Source organism: Pteronotus mesoamericanus, unplaced genomic scaffold, assembly GCF_021234165.1.
Source record: "Pteronotus mesoamericanus isolate MK-2021 breed Mesoamerican mustached bat unplaced genomic scaffold, CSHL_Meso_final contig_27, whole genome shotgun sequence".
NCBI classification, from domain to species: domain Eukaryota; kingdom Metazoa; phylum Chordata; class Mammalia; order Chiroptera; family Mormoopidae; genus Pteronotus; species Pteronotus mesoamericanus.
The window spans coordinates 25687062-25707107 of record NW_026555115.1 but is presented as its reverse complement, the minus strand read 5'-3'; the positions used below and the strand labels follow the sequence as shown (position 1 = coordinate 25707107).

General features: G+C 34.8%; 1 protein-coding gene across 1 annotated transcript in view; it reads right to left on the bottom strand.

The window, feature by feature from the left end:
- Positions 1-20046, bottom strand: part of KPNA1 (karyopherin subunit alpha 1) — a 76563-nt gene that overhangs the window by 21882 nt on the left and 34635 nt on the right. Inside the window, exons 3-10 of the mRNA XM_054575217.1 lie at positions 16471-16578; positions 13372-13471; positions 11437-11531; positions 4785-4916; positions 3692-3780; positions 3306-3405; positions 2559-2722; positions 459-537 (exon numbers count right to left, since the gene is read on the bottom strand). Of these exons, the coding sequence (XP_054431192.1) occupies positions 459-537; positions 2559-2722; positions 3306-3405; positions 3692-3780; positions 4785-4916; positions 11437-11531; positions 13372-13471; positions 16471-16578 (867 nt within the window). The remainder of the gene's footprint in view (positions 1-458; positions 538-2558; positions 2723-3305; positions 3406-3691; positions 3781-4784; positions 4917-11436; positions 11532-13371; positions 13472-16470; positions 16579-20046) is intronic.

The following is a 20046-nucleotide window of genomic DNA, read 5'->3' as shown; positions in this document are numbered from 1 at the left end:
TAGGACAATCCACTATGAGTGATGTATCTTGATATAGAAGTTGAATGGAGTGACATTAGGACTAGAAGGGAGGGATACTCCTCAAGGAGGAGTCTTACTTACCATGTACAAAAAGAGGAAGCTATCAGAGATGATGAGGTAAAGATGGCAGAGACAGAGAAAGGATGCTACTGGAGGCTTCTGATGCTCACAAGAATCATTTAAAGTAGTAGTGGGAAATAAACCTGCTTGGCCAAAAGGATAAGTTAAATCATAGAGGAACCCAAAATTGCTGCAAATACCAGATCAAAACAGAGATAATAATGGTAGTGTATAGTTGCCTAATTTTTAACAAGCATTAATGAAACCAAGGATCAATTCTCTTCAATAATATGGAATTCAATAGTATAATAGAAACTTAATTATGGGGTTCAATGTACTATTTTTGAAGGAGAAAAATAGCTGCCACTTATTCATACCTGTGTCTGAATATCATCCCCTGTGACAATGTTTCCCACAGCCCTCAAAGCAGGAGAAACCACTTTGTAATCGTTATGCCTGCAACCATAAAAAGAAATGTTATTATATCCAACAATTCTATTTCTATCTTTAGTCTCTTTTCCTTGGTGCTGAAATCCAAAGTAAATAACACTTGATAGGATTTTAGAGCAGAAAGGTACCTCTGGTGTTTATTAAGGGAACCCTATTATGATGATGGAATGTTAGAGGTGACCCCTGGAAGAACTGTCTCTTCATTTATTTAGTATTTTTGGATAAAAAAATTAGAAATCTTTCCTAGTAATATTTCCCAGGTATTCTATCACCCAGATACCAAGTATTCTCTCCCATTCTTTATTACAGCCTTCATTCCCTCTTCACTTGGTCTCTGTGGTTGCTGAGATAACGAAGAGCAGTAGTTAACATTTATGCAGCACTTCTAAGTTTTACAAGTTGCATAAATTTTAGAGCAGAAAATATGTCAACTTGAAATAACCCGAAAATAAAAGCCATGCTTTACACTTTAAATAGAGAACTCACTAAACCACTCCTGACTTACTGGTCAAGAAACAAAAAACAAACAAAACTCAAAAACGTCCTCCACAAAACCTTTTATATATTTAAAGATATATCAAGTATTTATTTCAAGTAAGTTAATATATTAGGTTGGCCAAAAAGTTCATTTGGTTTTTTTCCATACAATGGCTCTTGTAGTGCTTAGTTGTCTTTAACTTCATTCAAAACAATCTGTGACAGCTGTCTTATCAATGTGCATTTAAAAAAACTTACCAAAATTGGTGAATTTTTGTGTAGGTGTTTTAATATTGAAGATGGAAGAAAACAGACATTTTCAGCATATTACGCTTTCCTGTTTCAAGCAAGGTGAAACCACAACTGAAACTCAAAAAAAGATTTGTATAGTATAGGGAGAAGGTGCTGTGATTGATCAATTTGTGTCAAAAGTGGTTTGTGAAGTTTCGTGCTGGAGATTCCTCACTGGACAATGCTCCACATTCGGGTAGACAAGCTGAAGGTGACAGCGATCAAATTGAGACATTCACTGAGAATGATCAATGTTATACATGGGAGATGGTTGACACACTCAAAATACCCAAATTAATAACACTACTGGTGAAAATGAAAAATGTGTCTTTTATTTTATGGAAAAAACTAAATGGACTTTTTGGCCAACCCAATATTTTAGATCCTATCTTCTCTCCCCTTTAATAAGATGGATTATTCTTCTTAAAACTGTGACAGTTCCTTCACATTTACTTTAAGATTGGATGGTTAAAAGAAATGGTTAAGATACATAATAATCTAGGGACTAAAGAATACAAAAGATTACTTCCCAGATTGTGAATGTTGTACTTCTGACTACTGGAACATCAGAGTACTTTTAATTCACAATAGTATTATGCTGCTGATGTGCACCCTGTCTGTGACCAGCTATAATCCCAGAGTTTTGTGTTGTTTACATTATGCCAATCCAATCCATTCCCCATGTCACGTTTGGGACAATGTTTCTTTGCATCTATTTTGTACATACTTGCATTACATTTCACATAGCTTTTAACTGTATTATTTCCCCATTATGTTTTAACTCTGATGCTTTTCTTCTTTAGTATTATCTAAAAATTTGATTAATACAGTCTCTATGTTATCGATAAATTTCCTACTCGATAAATCAAAGGCATCACAAAGAGACATAGCAAAATAAAATTCCAACTATGACAACAGTCTAGAATAAGCTCTAAATCAGACAGAAGGATAAGGAATGACTATTTTTAGTGGCAATATTCCTTCCACTATCCCGTGGTGGGTCTCAGGTTATTAACCATGAGCTGGAATTATACAGATCAGTTTTCCAAATGTTCTTGAAGGACTGCTAACAGTGTAAGAGTGAGGGGTTCTTTAGAAGCCTCAAAACAAACAAAGAAATCTGACATCAATATAAACAAGTACAGAAGACAGACGCCCAAAGCATAATAAATCAACATAATGAATTAATATTTGAGTACAACAAAAAAAAAATTAATACAGGACAAAAGAGCAGACACACTTTCTTAAAGATAACTTACATCAGCAGCTCCACAAGTCTTCTACACACCCCTGCATCAATGACTGCTTGAATTTTATCATTAGGTCCATCTGACAGGTATGAAAGGGCCCAGCAGGCATCAGCCAGCACGTCAGTGTCACTGACAAACAGCAACCAGGAAAGCACATTCAGACAGGGGGAAACCTGTAAAGGAAAGATATGATTATGAAACTCAAAAGAATAAAAGCCAGAAGTAAGGTGAGAAGCTCCAGAAAGCAACAAGGAACACACTTGGTGACTTCTGGAGTGATTAGTACTTTTAGGGATAGAGTAGTGAGTTGCCAAGCAGCATTTCCATCTTTGAGAATGTCACCAATGGCCTTGTAGTTTAGTTTGATGAGATAGTAAGAGGCCGAGGAAAGTAATTTCAGAGAGCAAAGTTGAATGCAATACCAATTCTGAGAGATTCCTCGTCAAAACACACTTGCTGTAGACTAAGGAGGTAAAGGAACTTTCACAAATGCTAAAGCTAGGAAATTCTGTACTGTAGATACAGAAAATGCTCGCTTTAAAAATAAATTCAGAGCTTTGTACAGGCAGCAAAAACTTATTCTAAATTATAACAAAAATAAGCAACAAAAAGTCCTATTTCGCTAGAACCAAATAATTTTTGATAAAATTTATAATGGTAGAATTTTATTCTCTCTTTCCTTTCACATTAATATTGGTTGCTACATTCTTTTGATTGCATTTTTTCCTGCCAATTTCCTACAACTATAATGCTTACCTTTGCGAATTCTGGAGGTGGACTTTTCCCTCTACAGAGATTAGACAAAGCCCACACTGCGTTCCGGGTCATCGTCAGGCGGTTTTGTTTTGAAAATAACCTACAAGTATGATAATACAATGGTAAACTATATAACAAACAAACATTAACTCCCTGATGGCATATAAAGTTACTAAACCATTTTCTCCAGAATGATAGTTTAATTCTAACCAAATAATATAGAATTTTGAGACTGGACTAAGGATGCATGAAGAAATGCCTCAACAAGTCAGTAAATGTCTGTACCAAAAAATCCCAGTAGCAAATCTAAAATAATTTCCAAAGATGCACTGCTTTTAGGAGAACTTCCAATATTTTTATTACTTTAAAAAAAATTAGAAACTTACTGCAAAAGAGGGGGAAGAATATTGCAGTCTAAGACATAGTCTCTGCACATGGTACTATCTCCAGCAATGTTGCCAAGAGCCCAGACTGCCTATGGAAAAATTATTAATGACAGGTTGAATAGTTTCTCTCAGAATCTTTCCAAAAATGCCAACAAATCACAATAACTTTTTACAAAGTTACATAGTAATTAATCAACATTATTAATAACTTTAAAGTTCACTCATCAAGGAGTCATGAAATACTTGTGAGATTAGGGAAAGAAGATGAATAACACTATAAAGCAGACATGTGAACATAGTAGTAAACTTAGTAAAGGAAGGAAATAGTTCTTATATATATTCTTTACCTCTCAAGTACCCACCCCTAAGTAACATTCCACACAGCCCTTGAGCAGTGATTTATATGGGTTACTGAACTGGTTAAAAATGTACTTTGAGCTTGCTTGCCAAAGAAAATAGTAAATAAAAATTTAACATCAAAATGCAGAAAACCTTTGGGAGTGATGTGCATATTAATTATCTTTATTAATATGTACATATTAATTATATTTTGGGGTGATGTACATATTAATTATTGTCATGATGGTTTCACGGGTATATACATATGTCAAAACTTATTAGATTTAAATATATGCAGTTTATTATAAGTCAATCATACCTCAATAAAGCTGTAGAAGAAAATCATTCTTACTTAGCAGTGATTATATTTACAAATATGATAAAGACTGAAGTAATAAAAAAATTAATTAAAAACTCATGTTCTCTAAGTCTTATGCACAAGAGACAAAACCCTGCTACCAATTAACACTATAGATTCCTACACTAAAAAACGTAACTGCTTACATGGTCTAAAAAGTCTATCTAAGGGCTTAAAGAGTTTAAGGTTTGGAAGGAAAAATCATTTTGTTTATAGGAGAAATTCTACCTATATTCCCCTATGAAATTTTCTATTTTAGTAAGTTTAGATTTCTAGAATGCCCCCTGTAATGAACCATGGATTATCATGGCCAAGTAGTAAAACTGAGGCCCTAAAATAAGAGCAAAGGGAAAAATTATATTCTTTCACCTGTTTCTTTTGGTTTCATTTTTTTACCTGCTCTTGGACATCTTCAAACTCTGAGCTGAGCAACTCTATGAAGATAGGCACAGCTCCTGCCTGAATCACAATCCGGGTCTGAAGAGAATTTCCTGAAGCAATATTTGTCAATACCCAAGCTGATTCAAACTATAAAGATAAAAATAATTTCATTATCTTATTAGAATAGCTTGTTTACTATATCAGCAAGATTTTCTGTACATGAAAAAATAAAAAATTTGAGATTATTTGCATATAATCTATCCAGTGAATACATTATTTTTAAAAGAAGAATTCCCAGGAGAAATTCCTCAGAAACCTAGAGGGCTGGCTATTCAGGGTATCTAAAATTTCAGATGAAGGCAGAGCTGACACAAGACCATAAAAAGAAATGAGGGACTGCTTCATATGCTGATACGGAATGATCTCCCAAGATACAAATTTTTTAAAAATGTAACAGTATACATTAATAGGATATCATACTATATTCTCTAAAAGGGTTAAGAAGGAATGTATGCATTAGTTTACTTATTGCAGAGTATCTCTGGAAGGAATCACAAGAAACTGTAAATGCTTGTTACCTACATGGAGAGGTCAGGGTAAATGGGGAACAAAGATGGGAAGGAAAAATGCTTTTCACTGTAAAGCCGCCTGTAACTTTGGCCTCATACCATGTATATTATCTAATAAAAAATAAAATTAAATAATTTCTATAGAATGAGAAAAGTGAAACGGAGAGAGGATGTTAGTATAAAATGTATAAAGTACAGGCAGAGTGAAAAATGCGTAAGATATTTTAAATGATAATTACGACAAAAGAAGTTAACATGCATATAATTAAGAAGGCTCCAAAGCAAGGTACAGAGGTAAGACTTTTTAAAAAGAGTATGCTTAAAGGTTGATAAACTGGTAAACAGAGAGTATGAAGAAAATTACGGCCACTGAAAAATATAGCGTATTAATAATCCTACCCACCTTTATAGTAACTTGACTCTTTAACCTAATTTGGAGAAATCTAGGAATTAACTATTAAAATCCAAAAATGAACTCTTATAGTTCTATTTTAGTTGAGTTTAGTTTTGTTTCCTTCTCCCATTTTATCTTTTATTTATCCTTTAATGAAGCTCATATGCCAAAAAAAAAAAAAATGTCAGTGGTATGCCCCTTGAATGAGAGATCAATAAAAAGTCATCAAAAAAAAAAAAAAAAAAAAGGAGATGACTCTTCCTAGCTTTTGGGCAGACTGAAAGGCAGTAATCATATGAAAAACTAAAACATCAATCATAAGGGGTAAGGGAAGATGGAAGAAATGGGAAGACAATCTGGTTATTAGCATAGTTCAAAGCCACATTAACGACAGCATATTCACAGCAGAAGACATTTAAAGAAGAGGACGTTCAAAGAAACCTAAACATGTGACATACATAAGTGAGATGAAGTGGTATGGTAGCCACAATGGACACTGTTATTACAGCAGTAGCAATTACCAGAACAGGAGCACCATGGATAAATTAAAACCCACCAAATATCCCCCTGTAATTAAATCACTACTGAAACCAATGCTCAAACTCTTTCCAATGTCTGAATTGAAACTTTACATTTATACAGTACTTTGCATTTTCAAAGCATTATTCACATACTCTAGGTATTTCCCACGGCAACCCAGAGAAGTCTGGTTCTTCCATCTAGTTAATGAATGAGGAAACGATCAGAAACAGATTCAACAATCTAATGACTTGAGTAATGTTACACAGCCAAAGAGAACTAGATTAGAGCCTCCTAATGTAATTCACTTAAAACCAGACTCTCTGGCTTCTTCTTTCACAGTTTCCTCTCTTAAGCATACCTACAACACTGACAAAAATCTTTGAATTGTAGTTTTAGTTTCTAGGGCCAGAAATATCAAATAATATGTCAGATTATTTAGTGGACACTAAAAAGAAAACACAGTTTACTTAAAATGCAGCTCCTTTTGCTTACCAGGAAAATTTATTAGTAAAACACACACATATGACGTGTATACAAAAGCAAACTTTACTACCAGAGAGCAAGCTCAAAGTTCAATAGTCATCACTTATTGTAGAGACCAAGTCAAAGAAATGAAAACTGGAGGCAAAGCAACCTGTAAAGAATAAGATCGGCATACACACCAATCTATATCAAAGAGAAAACAGACTACAGTGTGATTGCAAAAGAAATGCAAAAGAAATGGTAACAACAGTCTGAATAGGTAAAGGATATATTAAAAGGAGTTTTCAATGAAATCAGAATACTAGTTGCTGCCAGAGTACAAACTATTTGTGTGATGACCAAAGGTCTCACAGAAAATGAAAGAGAATTCCAGGTGCTACTGAAGTGAATAAAAAGGAGAAGGAAAAAATAAATAAGTGACAATGACTAGAAAAATTAGGAGTGAGTAATACCCTCAACACAGATGGAAGAAAATTAGAAATCAGAACATCCCAGCAAAGGAAGAATGTACCAGAGTCATATGTTTATTACTAAAAAGTACACAATGATGGTAACTTCCAAAAACAAAGATTCAAGGTCTCTTTCGGCAAGACTGGAAATCAGAAATCCGTTGTCATTACCAGGACAAAAACAAATAACTTATACTCAGAAGGGCACTGAAAACTAAATCATATTCATGCATTAAATAAGCCATTAAAACATACATGCACACTGCATGCAGAGTACTTTAATATTTTTACCTTAAACAAACTCATCAAACTATATCTGTGCAATTTCCTATACCCATGTATTTGTGTGTATGATAAACTTCTCTTTCACTGAGTACTACAGTCACTTTTTTGGTTAAATGTCTTGGCTTTGAGTCCCTGATTAAGAACTGAACACTAAAGAGGCCCTGCCCGGGTGGCTCAGTTGTTGGAGCGTTATCCCATACACCAAAAGGTTGCGGGTTTGATTCCCGGTCAGGGCACATACCTTGGTTAAGGGTTTGATCCCTGATCAGGATACGTACAGGAGGTAACCAATATGTTTCTCTTTCTCTCTCTCTAAAATCAATTTTTAAAAAACATATTCTCAGGTAAGGATTAAATAAAAAAATTAACAGAGAGTTGTGAAATAGGAAAACCCAGAGTTGACAGCACAATCACATAGTTATGTTAGAAATGGTGAGAAAAAGTAATTTAACCATGTGACTCAAAAACAAATGAGTAACATAAAAAAAAAAAAAAAAAACCCCTAAGAAATAGTACTACCTCAAATAATAAATGGTAGCCAAAATAACTATCTTTACTTCCTGTTTGTCATTTTAAACTACTATATTCTACTATATTCTTAATGTTCCAAGAATGGCATCATACAAGGAAACAACCTGTCATGCAGCTGTAATTGCTTATAAACTGTAATTCCATTATTTTTCACTATCCAGAACTTGCTAAATAAGCTACAACTGAACTGTGAAGGGCACACTGAAGATTTGATATTTTCTCTCTTCCCTTTCTCAGTCTCTACCTGCTGGTGCTCAGTTCCTTAAGTTAGGAAAATGAAAATCCAAAGCTGAAATACTTCTGACCTCCTATCAAGTTTCCCACTCCAGGTTGAGGTACGCCTGGTTCCCTTTCTCCATTTGGATCAGGACTCTGTTGCTGGCCACTTTGCTGGGTCCACTCTGGTTCCTAGCAAATGCCAGGCTCACCTGGAGAGCAAGTGAAAAGAAAGGCTCACATCAGAAAAATAAACCCAGATATAAAACTCTGCAGAGAACAGTGCCTGAGTCATCTGAGCAACCTTTCAAGGAAGGCAGAGGGATCAATGAAGATGGGGAAAGACGTAGGAGGATGAAGGCTTACTGCAGTTTATCACATTAAGCTTTTAGAAGGGACAACAGAGGTAGGAATGGGAAAACTAAACCATTTTTTTCAAATTTATGGCTTTAGGAAGAGTATCTAATGACTGGCAGTAGGAGGCAAATTTACTTATTTCTAAATATTTTTATAAGCTTCTTTAAAAGGTTTGAGAATGTACATGTCAGCACTGCAAAGGACAGTACAAAGAGGCTGGGCCTGGACTCAAAAACCAAAATAGAGTGGGCACAGGAAATATACCATAAGGAAAACCAATCTCATTTCAAGGGCTCAAGTACGTCTGAGACCTACATGTCACTGAGCTTGAAAATGCTCCTAGACAGATGGTATTGTCTCCTTCCAAAATCCTAGATTCCACCCATGTTCATCTCATTTGAGGGTAAGTGTGTATCTGGATAGCACTGCCCAAAGCAGGTGTTTTTATCTCCCTGATTCGAGGTGCCTCACTGATTTCTGTATACGAAAAGCCAGAAAGGAAGTGAAGAGACTCTTTACTAGGAGTTATAGTCCTTTATCAAAGGAATGAACGAATTAAGTTTGTTCATAGGATTTACTAATGAATTTAGCTATTATGACCATATTCTCTTCCTGGAAGAGAAACGGCAAAAGCCTCATTCCAAAGACACACTACTCAACTTTCCAGCAAGCAAGCGGGAGTACCCCAGACAACTAATGTGGTAGTACTCTCCAAGAAGACAGAAGAAGGAGGACCTTCTAAGTTTCCCAGAGCACATCTAGTTACTTGAGCATGAAGCCTCCTGGCCTTCAGGTCTCCCTCAATATACTTGCTCCTCCTGCTTCTGGGGCGATCAAGATTACCCATTAGTCACACTAAAGAAGAAAAAAAAACACCATGTTGTGCTATAATGTACACAGAAGAAAAGCTGGGGATGACCTTAGATAATAAACAGGTTGATTATTTCTCAGAGTTTTTGGATAGCTAAGGTGAAAATCAGGAGGCAGTCACTTCCAGAGGAATCATTTCTCAATCTTTCAGCCTAATTATCAGTTTGCACAAGGGTGGAATCTGAGAATTTAAATAGAAGCAAATTAGAGATTTCTGAAAGCATTCATCTTCAGATGTTTTAAAGATACAAGTTTCAGGATTACAGAATTGAAAATGACATAGAATTTACATGTGTTAGCCAGGAGAGGGCACTGTCTAAGAGAACATTATGTACTCTTTAGGGAGTACTGGAGAATGTAAAGATGGGGAAACACATTTCTCTGACTTCATTTTAGGCCTAGCAGGTTATACCATCTTCCTTAAGCGCATTAAGAAACTGGACCTCTGTAATCACCTATAAAAAACTGCTAGATCCAGGAGTGAATTCAGTGTCTTGGAACTACTCTCATTGTCAGAGACAGGAAGAAATATATTTTCACATGAACAAAATGATTTTCCCTACCTCCTTCTTCCTACAAAGCTTTTCAAATGATAAACTGCAATAAAGCTCTTCATTTGGTTCCTCTGGCTCTCTTGGCAGGTTGCTTAAGGGCTCAGGCTCTGTTCTCTGCAGTGTTGGTTGTCTGGATTTTTTTTTTTCTGAGAAAAGTCTTTCTTTCCCTGCTTTCTAGGTAAACCTGTTAATTTCTCAGATGATGGCGATCCTGGACTTAGATGGGGACCAGAATTATAATCCAGGAGGCAGCTAGCAAAACAGAATCTTAATTCAAATGAACTTAGGAATCAGTAACTGTCAAACTGGAGAAGAAAAACTGATGGGATACTGAAATACTCTACCTTTTCTGGATTTCTTGTTTTTCCTCTGGAAGAAACTCATCACCGCAACAAAGAGAATAAAAGAGTAAAAAGATGGGGTGGGAGGAAAGGAGAGAAAATATCAAGAAAAAGCATCAAGTCTTAAGAATTATCTACAATACTCTGGACAATAAGAAACCTGAGGACAGAGTTGTCATTTACAAAAATGTCCCAATCCCTATAGCCTTACAGTAAGGCAAAAGGAAATGAGGGGGTGAAAGTTATCTTTATGATTAACTTGTTACTGGCAAAATATTTACTTGGAAAACTAATCCCATTTTGTGAGCTACTCGGTACCTAACCAATTTTTACAGTTGCCTGAACCCTTCAGATTAGATCCTACAAGTGAGATTTTAGGTGTCATGAATATTTGTCAAAAAAATAGAGAAACTAAGTCAGTTGGTTATTCCAAGAAGTCTAGCTACTGAAAAATTACCGATTTACTGTCAGCCCAACTTTATTCAGGAATAAAATGCTATTTTAAAATTTTTAAGTAGCTCCCAGGATGAGAGTTAGTTGACAGTGGTTCTTTTTACTGTGAAAATTATCTAATCCAGAAGTTGTAGAATTTCCTACTGAAACCCTTATATAATACAATACTGATAGACGAAACAAACACAGAAAGCACACAGATCCCTGAAAAGGCTATCACCTTGTTAGTACTTTTGAGGTAAGGGGAGAATTGATGCAAACCAGGTATGGGGATTAGTGAATCTCCAATTTAGCCTATGTTACACAGCTTTAAGAAAGCTAACAAGTATAATCTAAAAAATCCTTCAAAACCAAATTTTACATAGCCCACACTAAGGTCCTATCTATTACGACTCCCCTACTGCAACAATTCCCTATTAAGTATCATCCACAATCATAAAATAATCTTTTACATGACTAAAAATGACAAAAGTCCTAAAAAGTAAAACCAAGGGCCTAGATGTTAACTAAACTATCAATGAAACTTGTCATTGGGAACATTATTATAAAAAATTAACCCACCATACAGATTAAAATAAGTAAGAATTTAAGTTTGCCAAGAGTATTAAGAAAAATGTAAGGCAAGAAATGAAAAGGTCCGTACCTGCAGCGTACAATTCTCCTTTCGTTTGAGGAACTCCACAAACCTGGCCACTACTCCTGGTGTGCTGATGACTTCGTCAATAGGAGGATTAGGTTCTGTCTCCCCATAAAATAAAAGGAAAGAAGAAAAACAATCCTTTGATTTCAATACAAAGACTTTATAGCTCAAAATTACTTCATAATATCCTTCCCTCCATTTTAGTATCTCTTTCACGCTGAAATCTAAATTTCTACGTGAATCTAAATTCCGATCTAAATTAAATCAGAGATCTAAAAAAAGGAAAAAAAAGTCAAATTGAGTTTGGTCACTTTGACACTATGGTAGCTTGAAAGATTTCACAATAAGGTAAGCTTTTACATGGAAATGATGGGCAGAATTCCTAAAAATTAAAATTATTATCTCTACTATTTTAGAAAACTTAGAAAGTAGCAGGAAAACCATCCAAAGACAACCTTTGTTATTATTCTGGTATAATTCCTAGCCCTTTTTCTGTGTATGGGTTTATTGTTCATCTTTTTGTTTAGCATCAACTGTCTGTAGAAACTGGATTTGGAGAGCATTTGAGATCTCCCCTCCCAGCACATGTTGTCAGTTGGGATCAAACTCTTACAAAGACTTTTTTTAAAAAAAGGGGAAAAAGAAAATAGAAAAAAAAGAAAGAACCTGTATTAGAAGATTCTGAGTGTGCTTGCAGGATTTAGTTTTGCAGCCGTAGTGTTAAGTAGAAGCCAGAGCAAGAATTCACCAAGGATGATTTACCAAATTAATTTCATTTCGTTTATAACAATAGAGCATCTTATAAATGAAATCAGTCAGTAGAAATTTGTTGGATGAATAAACAGTTAATGTCCTAACCAATCAGCATAATAATTTCAGCAAGAGATTTGACAAAATTTTTGATGACATTCATGTAGCAATGCAAGAAAAATGGCAGCTGGACTACAGTACTGCTGGGAATTCTTAGCCAAGTCAATAGCTTTACTGAAAGTGTTGACTAATGATTCAATGTTAATTTGGAGAGAGCCATGACTACTGAAATAACTGATGTTATCTTGGAATATATTACTAGAAAGTAGTCTCAGGAAGGCAGTCTCTCACCACTGACAGAGTAATAACACATTGGCAATACTGCATTCTAGTTATCATATTTCTAAGAAAGGAGGCTGGCAATCTCCAATACATGGAGGGAGGTAGTAGAGTAGTGAAAGGCCTTAAAAAGTCGCATTATATAAGAAACCCATTAGGCTCAGCATTTTGAAAAGAGACAAGACATTTTTAGAGGGGTGGGGAAGGTGTACATAATCATGGCCTTCAAATATTTAACAATTTGTTATGGTGATACATTTTCATTCCCATTAACCTCAAGGAGTATGTTAACTTCTCACTAATAACTTCAAACAACCATAACTTACTACTGGCGGGTCAGTTCTAAGTATTTACTATTGACATTGTAATACAGTTCGGAGTTCCTTTACTTGCCTAGATGACAAGAAATAATATACTCCATTCTACCCTAATTATACAAAAGGTAGTTAGCTTGCCTACCAATAAATCCATAATTAATTTCAGTGATAAACTGTTAAGATTAAAATCAACAATCGTTGCTCTCTCAAGTGGTATTTTTAGTTTTTCTTAAACAAGAGTGTAGTTTCTCAATATGAATAAACATAAAATTATTACCTACTGTTCTTATCATTTTAAGGTCTTTTATAAGGTAGCTAAGAAATAAAAATAATGCCGCTTTCTGATCCTGGTAACGCCACACAAATAAATAAAGAAGTCCAAAAGTTAGTTACAGCTCACAACTGTGTATCTGTATGTGACCTTTTATTCTGTTGACAAACTCCAGAGCAAGTTACCTGTGTTATGAACAATAGGCTATGAAAAAGTAATACTCTGTGAATAAATATTATACATAACATATCGAGAACTCACCTTTTGAAAGCAATTTTCTGAATTTCTGCGTTGCTGAAAGCTGTTGCTCTGGGCTATTGGAAAATATCATTTCAATCATGTCAGAAGTAATCACACCACCCTGGGATCACAAACAGAAAGTAAATATAAGAAAATTTTAAATTTAATTCAAAGGAACACAAAGACAATAAAAACTGTGGCCATGTTATTAATTCATATTTATCTCGAGGAATTACACAACGAAAGGGCAACCTTTACATGTAGAAATGTATGAGATGATTAATAATGTGATTAAGCCAAACTCTTTGTCTATCATTTAAAAGCTCCCAACAGCCCTGACTGGGTTGCTCAGTTGGTTGGAGCATCGTCCTGTGCACCAAAAGGTTGTAGGGTCATTCCCTGGTCAGGGCACATAACAAGATTGCAGGTTTGCTCTGGTCACGGTGCATGTGGGAGGCAACCGATTGATGTTTCTCTCACACTGATGATTCATTTTCATTCTCTTTCTCAAATTAATAATCATATCCTTGGGTAAGGATTTTTTAAAGAAAGTTCATAACATCAACAAAGTAGTAATCTTAGTAGCAAATACTAAGACAAACTGTTTATTATTCTCCCTCTCCTTGTTCATCGAAGGGTTAGCTATTCCTTGCTGTTCAGATTAAATATTAAATTCTAAAAGAAGGCTTCTCATGACTTCCAAATCTAAAGGGTCCATTCCATCTCTATCCCATCCCTCTATTTTAATTCTGGGTCCATCCCATATACACAAACACACATGTTTTAGTCTCTTCACTATAATTATTGAAAGAAGGAACAATAAAACGGAAACATTGATATGGAAAATGCAGTGGAGTGGTAGGGAAAGGGATGGGGTTGCGGGGTGGCGGGTAACTCCAGTTCAAGGATGGAAGGGGAGTTGGCTACTCCCAATCTTTCCTACACAGAGGACCAGATAATGATATTTTTCTTAGCTACCTCCCAGGTTCCTTCAGTATACTATAAGCTCCTAGAAAGTCAATGAACCAGTCTATCTTGCCACTCTATTCACTGACAGCTGTACAGTAGATGCTCAACAAATATTTATTCAATGAGTATAGAGCAGTCTTACATAACTTACAGGTTCTAGCCACTTGTAAGCTCAACAGCTGACCCTTAAACTTATTTAAAATTTCTATTTTACTTATTAAAAATGTTTCAGATTGTCACTATATTCTTGCTTTATTAGACTCATAACCCATCCCCAGTACTAGCAGTTAACTCTCAGGATTATTTGTCAATGAAGTAGTTTGTATTGTTTCATGAAGGGTTACAGTCAACAAGATGAACTGTGAAGAAAGCTGTGCCAAGGTGAAAACACCAGATGGCTGATAAGCAATATCTAACACTTAAGAATCCTCATGGGAAGAATAAAAGCATTGTGCTCTTAGGGGTCAGAAAAGTAACTGCTTTGAAACTTAATAGACAGATTCCTGAATAAACAAAGGTATCTATATAAATCTATTATGAATATATATATATATATATATATATATATGTTTTCTTCCACCTTGTATCTCCTTATCATATAACAATATATACTGACTTTACATTAATAGTTTTTAAGTATTACTAACTTTACGTCACAGTATTTAATTTACAGGATATCAGGGTGAGAACTGAACAACACCCAAGAACTTTACGTCCTCTTCTGGGGAAAAGGTTAGTGCACTAATAAGCTATATGCAGGGTAGTTATGTTATATGGAGGTACAACTTTGTTCTTGTCTTTATCTGAGACTCAGTATAATTTAAGGAGTTGGATATGTGGATGTCAAATTGACAAAGACTAGACTACGATGGTTAATTTTGTGTGTCAACTTACATTATGATACCCAGTTGTATGGACAGACACCAGTCTAAATGTTGCTATGAAAGTATTTTTTAGATGTGATTTAACATTTTAAATCAGTACACTTTGAGGAAAGTAGGTTACCCTACAAAATGTGGGTGGGCCTCATTCAATCAGCTGAGCAAAGACTGAGGTATCCTACAGTAGAAATTCAGCCTCAAAACTACAACTCTTACCTGACTTTCCAGCCTACTGGCTTGCCCTACGGATTTTGGGTTTATCAAGTCTAACAACTACATGTGCCAATTCCTTAAATCAATCAATCAATCACTTTCTCTTTCTCCTATTGGTTGTTTCAGCTGTAGAACCCCAATACAGTCCACAAAATACTTCATATTAATTTAACACTCACTTAAAAAAAAGAACAGCTTGACTTTCTCAAAGGCCTGGAATAATTCACCATAAAATAATAATAGTAACTACAACATCTATATCAATTTCAAATGGATTTTAAACTGCTCTAATTCCAAAAGAAAACTGATCTATAAAAACTGCAGACATAATGAAGTGGAAAAAAGGAAAAATCTACGAGAGTTTATAATATGCCACCATAAAAAAAGGACGGGGGGATTTATTTTCTCAAAAGAATAAGAATCTAGTAACAGTGGTTGTCACTAGACAAAGACAATGAGTGACTGAAGTAAATGAAGAGAGATTTTTCTTTCTTTTGACGACCAAGTGTGTGTGTGTGTGTGTATGTTCTATTAAAATACTATCAAGTTCATTATAATAAACTGGAAATATAGACAGGTGTGATCTATATAAAGCACAATTTTTATGTTTTTGTAACCTCAAGACAGTTACAATAAATGGGTTATAATAAATGGGTTTAGTTATAATAAATGGGTTATAATAAAAAATTCCAATAGTTGTGATATGGAACCAATTTTTAAAATCATAAAAACATATCCAATTTTGTAACTGAAATAAATAACAAACTGGGATTTCCTTTAACATATCCCTTATTATTTAACTTTTAAGGAATAATTATAATTTGTAAATTTTAATAGCTGGATTAATCTTCATAATTCAGTTAATCCTGTCTAACTGTATGTTATTTAAAATATAATAAACATTTAGTAAATCATGAGATTAAGTATATGGCATCTTTTTAAAAATGAAATGCCAAGTAACTTTTGGTAGCCATATAATCTTTTTTTTCAAAAACAAAAAGATCTAACCTCGTATTTTCACTGGAGAAACACTACAGAGTTTCTTTATCTTACTTACTGGTGCCATTTCCATGTTATTAATCTGAGCTTCATGGAAGCCTCCATCTGACATAACTTCCTCTTCTGTTTCTTCTTCTGCGGTAGCAACATTTCTTCGTTTGAATAACTGAAAAATAAAAGACTTAAGTAATTGTAATACAAGAAAGTTCAAAAGCCAAACACTAGTCACCCCATTTAAAAGGTAGGAAGGATGGAGTTTCTTGAAAATCATTTTAAAAATTTCAAAGTTTGTGCCACCTTCACCCTTCCCTGATGAGGAACTATGTCAGAATTCCCCAGTCTTTATAATCTACTGCAATTAACTATCACTTGATGAGGTAAAACTTACCAAGAGGCCTCATACTGCATGAAATATAAAAAAGGTAAGATTGGAAAATGCAGTTGGGGCATGGCTGGCTATTTCCCTCTTCCCTCTATGTGAAGGAGGTGATAGGACAGTCTCACTATGCATCAGGAGAAAAAAGGATAAAAATGATATCAAGATGGCTTAATACTTCCCTCCTAATCCTCAAAGAGTATATTGAGGCTTCTTGACTTTTCCAACCTGCCCAGTAAGCACTGATGACAAATGACTTCTGTTTGAACACCACCTTGAAAACATCCATTTATCTGTGTAGGCAAAGAACAGTTCTCTCCAAAGGCAGTCCATTACAATGCCATCCATTACATCGTTAAGAATCCTAGGCTATATACTCATTCATCAAGCCACAACAGAGTAACAATAATTTACCCTCTCATTCTAAGTGACTAAGATAGCAGGAAAAAATGCATAAAATAATGGATTTTAATCACTGGACAACAGGTAGTACAGGCAATGATCCTTCAGAAAAGAAAAAAAAATTAGTCCTACAATTGCCTCAGTTTATTGCCTGGACAGAGAGAGTTTCAGGGCTGCAGCAGAGGAAGGTGAATCCTAAGACAGCCTGGAGGCCAAGATATCCACAATCCACAACACAGAGTATTAAGAGGAGAAATCAACCTAGAGAGAACTCCAAAAATCTGCAGAAGATCCTCCTAGCTTATCACTGATCATTGCAGCTATGTGAGGAAGAGATCCAAAGCTGGGAAAGGAACCACTTTCAAGGAGCATACAGAACAATTTCAGAGGTCACAGAAATCAAGTGATAGTTAATGTTTTGACCTGCTATAACAGAAAAAAACTCCTAATATATGGGGCATTGAGTAGAATACTCAGAAGGGTATTAATTCATTAGTGATGCTAAATTAGCCCTAGATTAGAGGCTGGTCTGGTCCAGCCCAATGAAACGTAAAAGCAAACTGGTTCCAAGTAGTTTAATTACATCCAATGACAATCTCAGAATTATACACGTTAAAAGACAAAATTATCCTTATTAAAATATATTTATTAAAAACTCCAACACCAAACAAGGTAAAATTCACAATGTTTGGCATTCAATTAATAACTACCAAGCATGCAAGAGTAGAAAAAGACCACTCATGAGGAAGAGAAAAATCAATCACATCAATTAAATCACTTAGAAATGACAAAGATGGCAAACTGAATAGGGATATTAAAAGTTATAAATATATCCACATATTTAAAAAGTAGAGGATGCCCTAGCTGGTGTGGCTCAGTGGACTGAGTGCCAGCCTGCTAACCAAAGGGTTGCCAGTTTGACTCCTAGTCAGGTCACATGTCTGGGGGCATGCGACAGGCAACCACATACTGATATTTCTTTCCCTTTTCCCCCCCTTCCCCTCTCTAAAAATAAATAAAATCTTAAAAAAATAAATAAAAAGTAAAGTATAACTATGACAAGGAGAGATCAAAAATGAAAAAAGAAAGCAAATCAAACATCTAGCAATGAAAACTACAATTTTTCAGGTGAAAAATATGCTGGGTGGGGTTAACAGCAGATTAGATAGCATTAAGGAAAAATTATATTGGATTTATGGACATTGCCATGGAAAAACTCCAAAATAAAAGAGATAGAAAAAAGCTGAGAAAATATGTACAAAACATAAATACATGCCGGTGGGACAAGAAATATATTTAAACAGACTTCACTACAGTAGATACATAGATGGCATATAAACCATGAAAAGATGCACTCAACTTTAGTCATTAGAAAAATGCAAATTAAAATAATATTGGCATACTATTACACACACCTTCGAATAGGTAAAATGAAAACAACTGATTATACCAAATGTTGACAAAGATGTGGAGGAACTGAAACTCCATTCATTGCTAATGGGAAGGTCAAATAGTACAGCTCATTTTGGCGAACAGTTGACAGCTTCCTAACTATACAACTACTAAACAATCCAGCCATTGTACTCTGTTCCTATATATTTATCCCAGAGAAAAGAAAGTATGTATCCATAAGAGCTATCTATGAATGTTCACAGCAGCTTTATTTGCAATCACCAAAACCTGGAAACAATCCAAATTACCATCAACAGGTGAATGGGTAAATAATTGTGGTTTATCCATGCAGCAGACTACTACTCAACAATAAAACGAAATGAACTATTGATACATGCAACAGCCTAAGTAAATCTCAAAATGACTAAGCTGACTAAAAGAAGGGGAAAAAATAATATATGATTCTATTTATGCAAACTAATCAGTGGTGACAGACACAGATTTTAAGTTGCTTAGAGACAGGAAAGATGTGGGAGAAAGGTACTACACAAAGGCATACCAGAAAAGTTTTGGGTGAGATAACTAGGTTCACTATCTTAATTATATTGGTGGTTTCACAAAATATACCAAAACATCAAATTGTACACTTTACTATCATCTGTACAGCTAAAAGGTTGTTTTTGTTTCGTTTTGTTTTGTTTTTCCTAAAGACAGGGGAGAGAAATAACTGAAGTAATTTGAAATATGTTGAACACTTTAAGGTCCCAGTAATATTAAAACATCCTCACCCTCTAATGGTCCCTTTGGAAGATGCTAAGAAATCAACTCTTTATTTTGAAAACAAACGGAAAGAATCAAGTATTTCTCTTTCCTACATGAAGAGTAATTCAGGAAAACCAAAAACTTACTGAGGAAAAGCTCCTTTTTAGACTGAGCTTTCAGCCAATTAAAAAAGCAAAAAGAATGACAGACTTATCATTGCAACGGTCATTTAATGATCATGTGATGGATCTAGACCATGACCATCAAACACTGCTAAAAGCCTGAGATAAAAAACTGATGGATATTAATTAGATGGCTTGATATAAAGAAAGTGTTCACTTTTAAAGAACAATAACTTCTGTGGCTTAAGCTTAGAAGTCTTTATCTTTTAGAGAAAGTTATTGAAGTATTCATAAATGAAATAATTTGCTATCTGGGATTGGTGTCAAAGTAATCCAGGGCATTATTTTACTTCTGTCTAAAGGACACCCTTTAACATGGCTTGTAGTGCAGGTCTGGCAGTGGATGCTTTGTTTTTGTATGCCTGAAATGCATCTTCATTTTGTCACTGTTTTAAAAAATATTTTTGCCAGGTACAGAAGTTAACAGTTTCTTTCTGAGTACTTTAAAAATGTTTTTCCAGTGTCTCCTGGCTTGTATTATATGTTGCCATTAAGAAATTTGACGTCACCTTTATCTTTG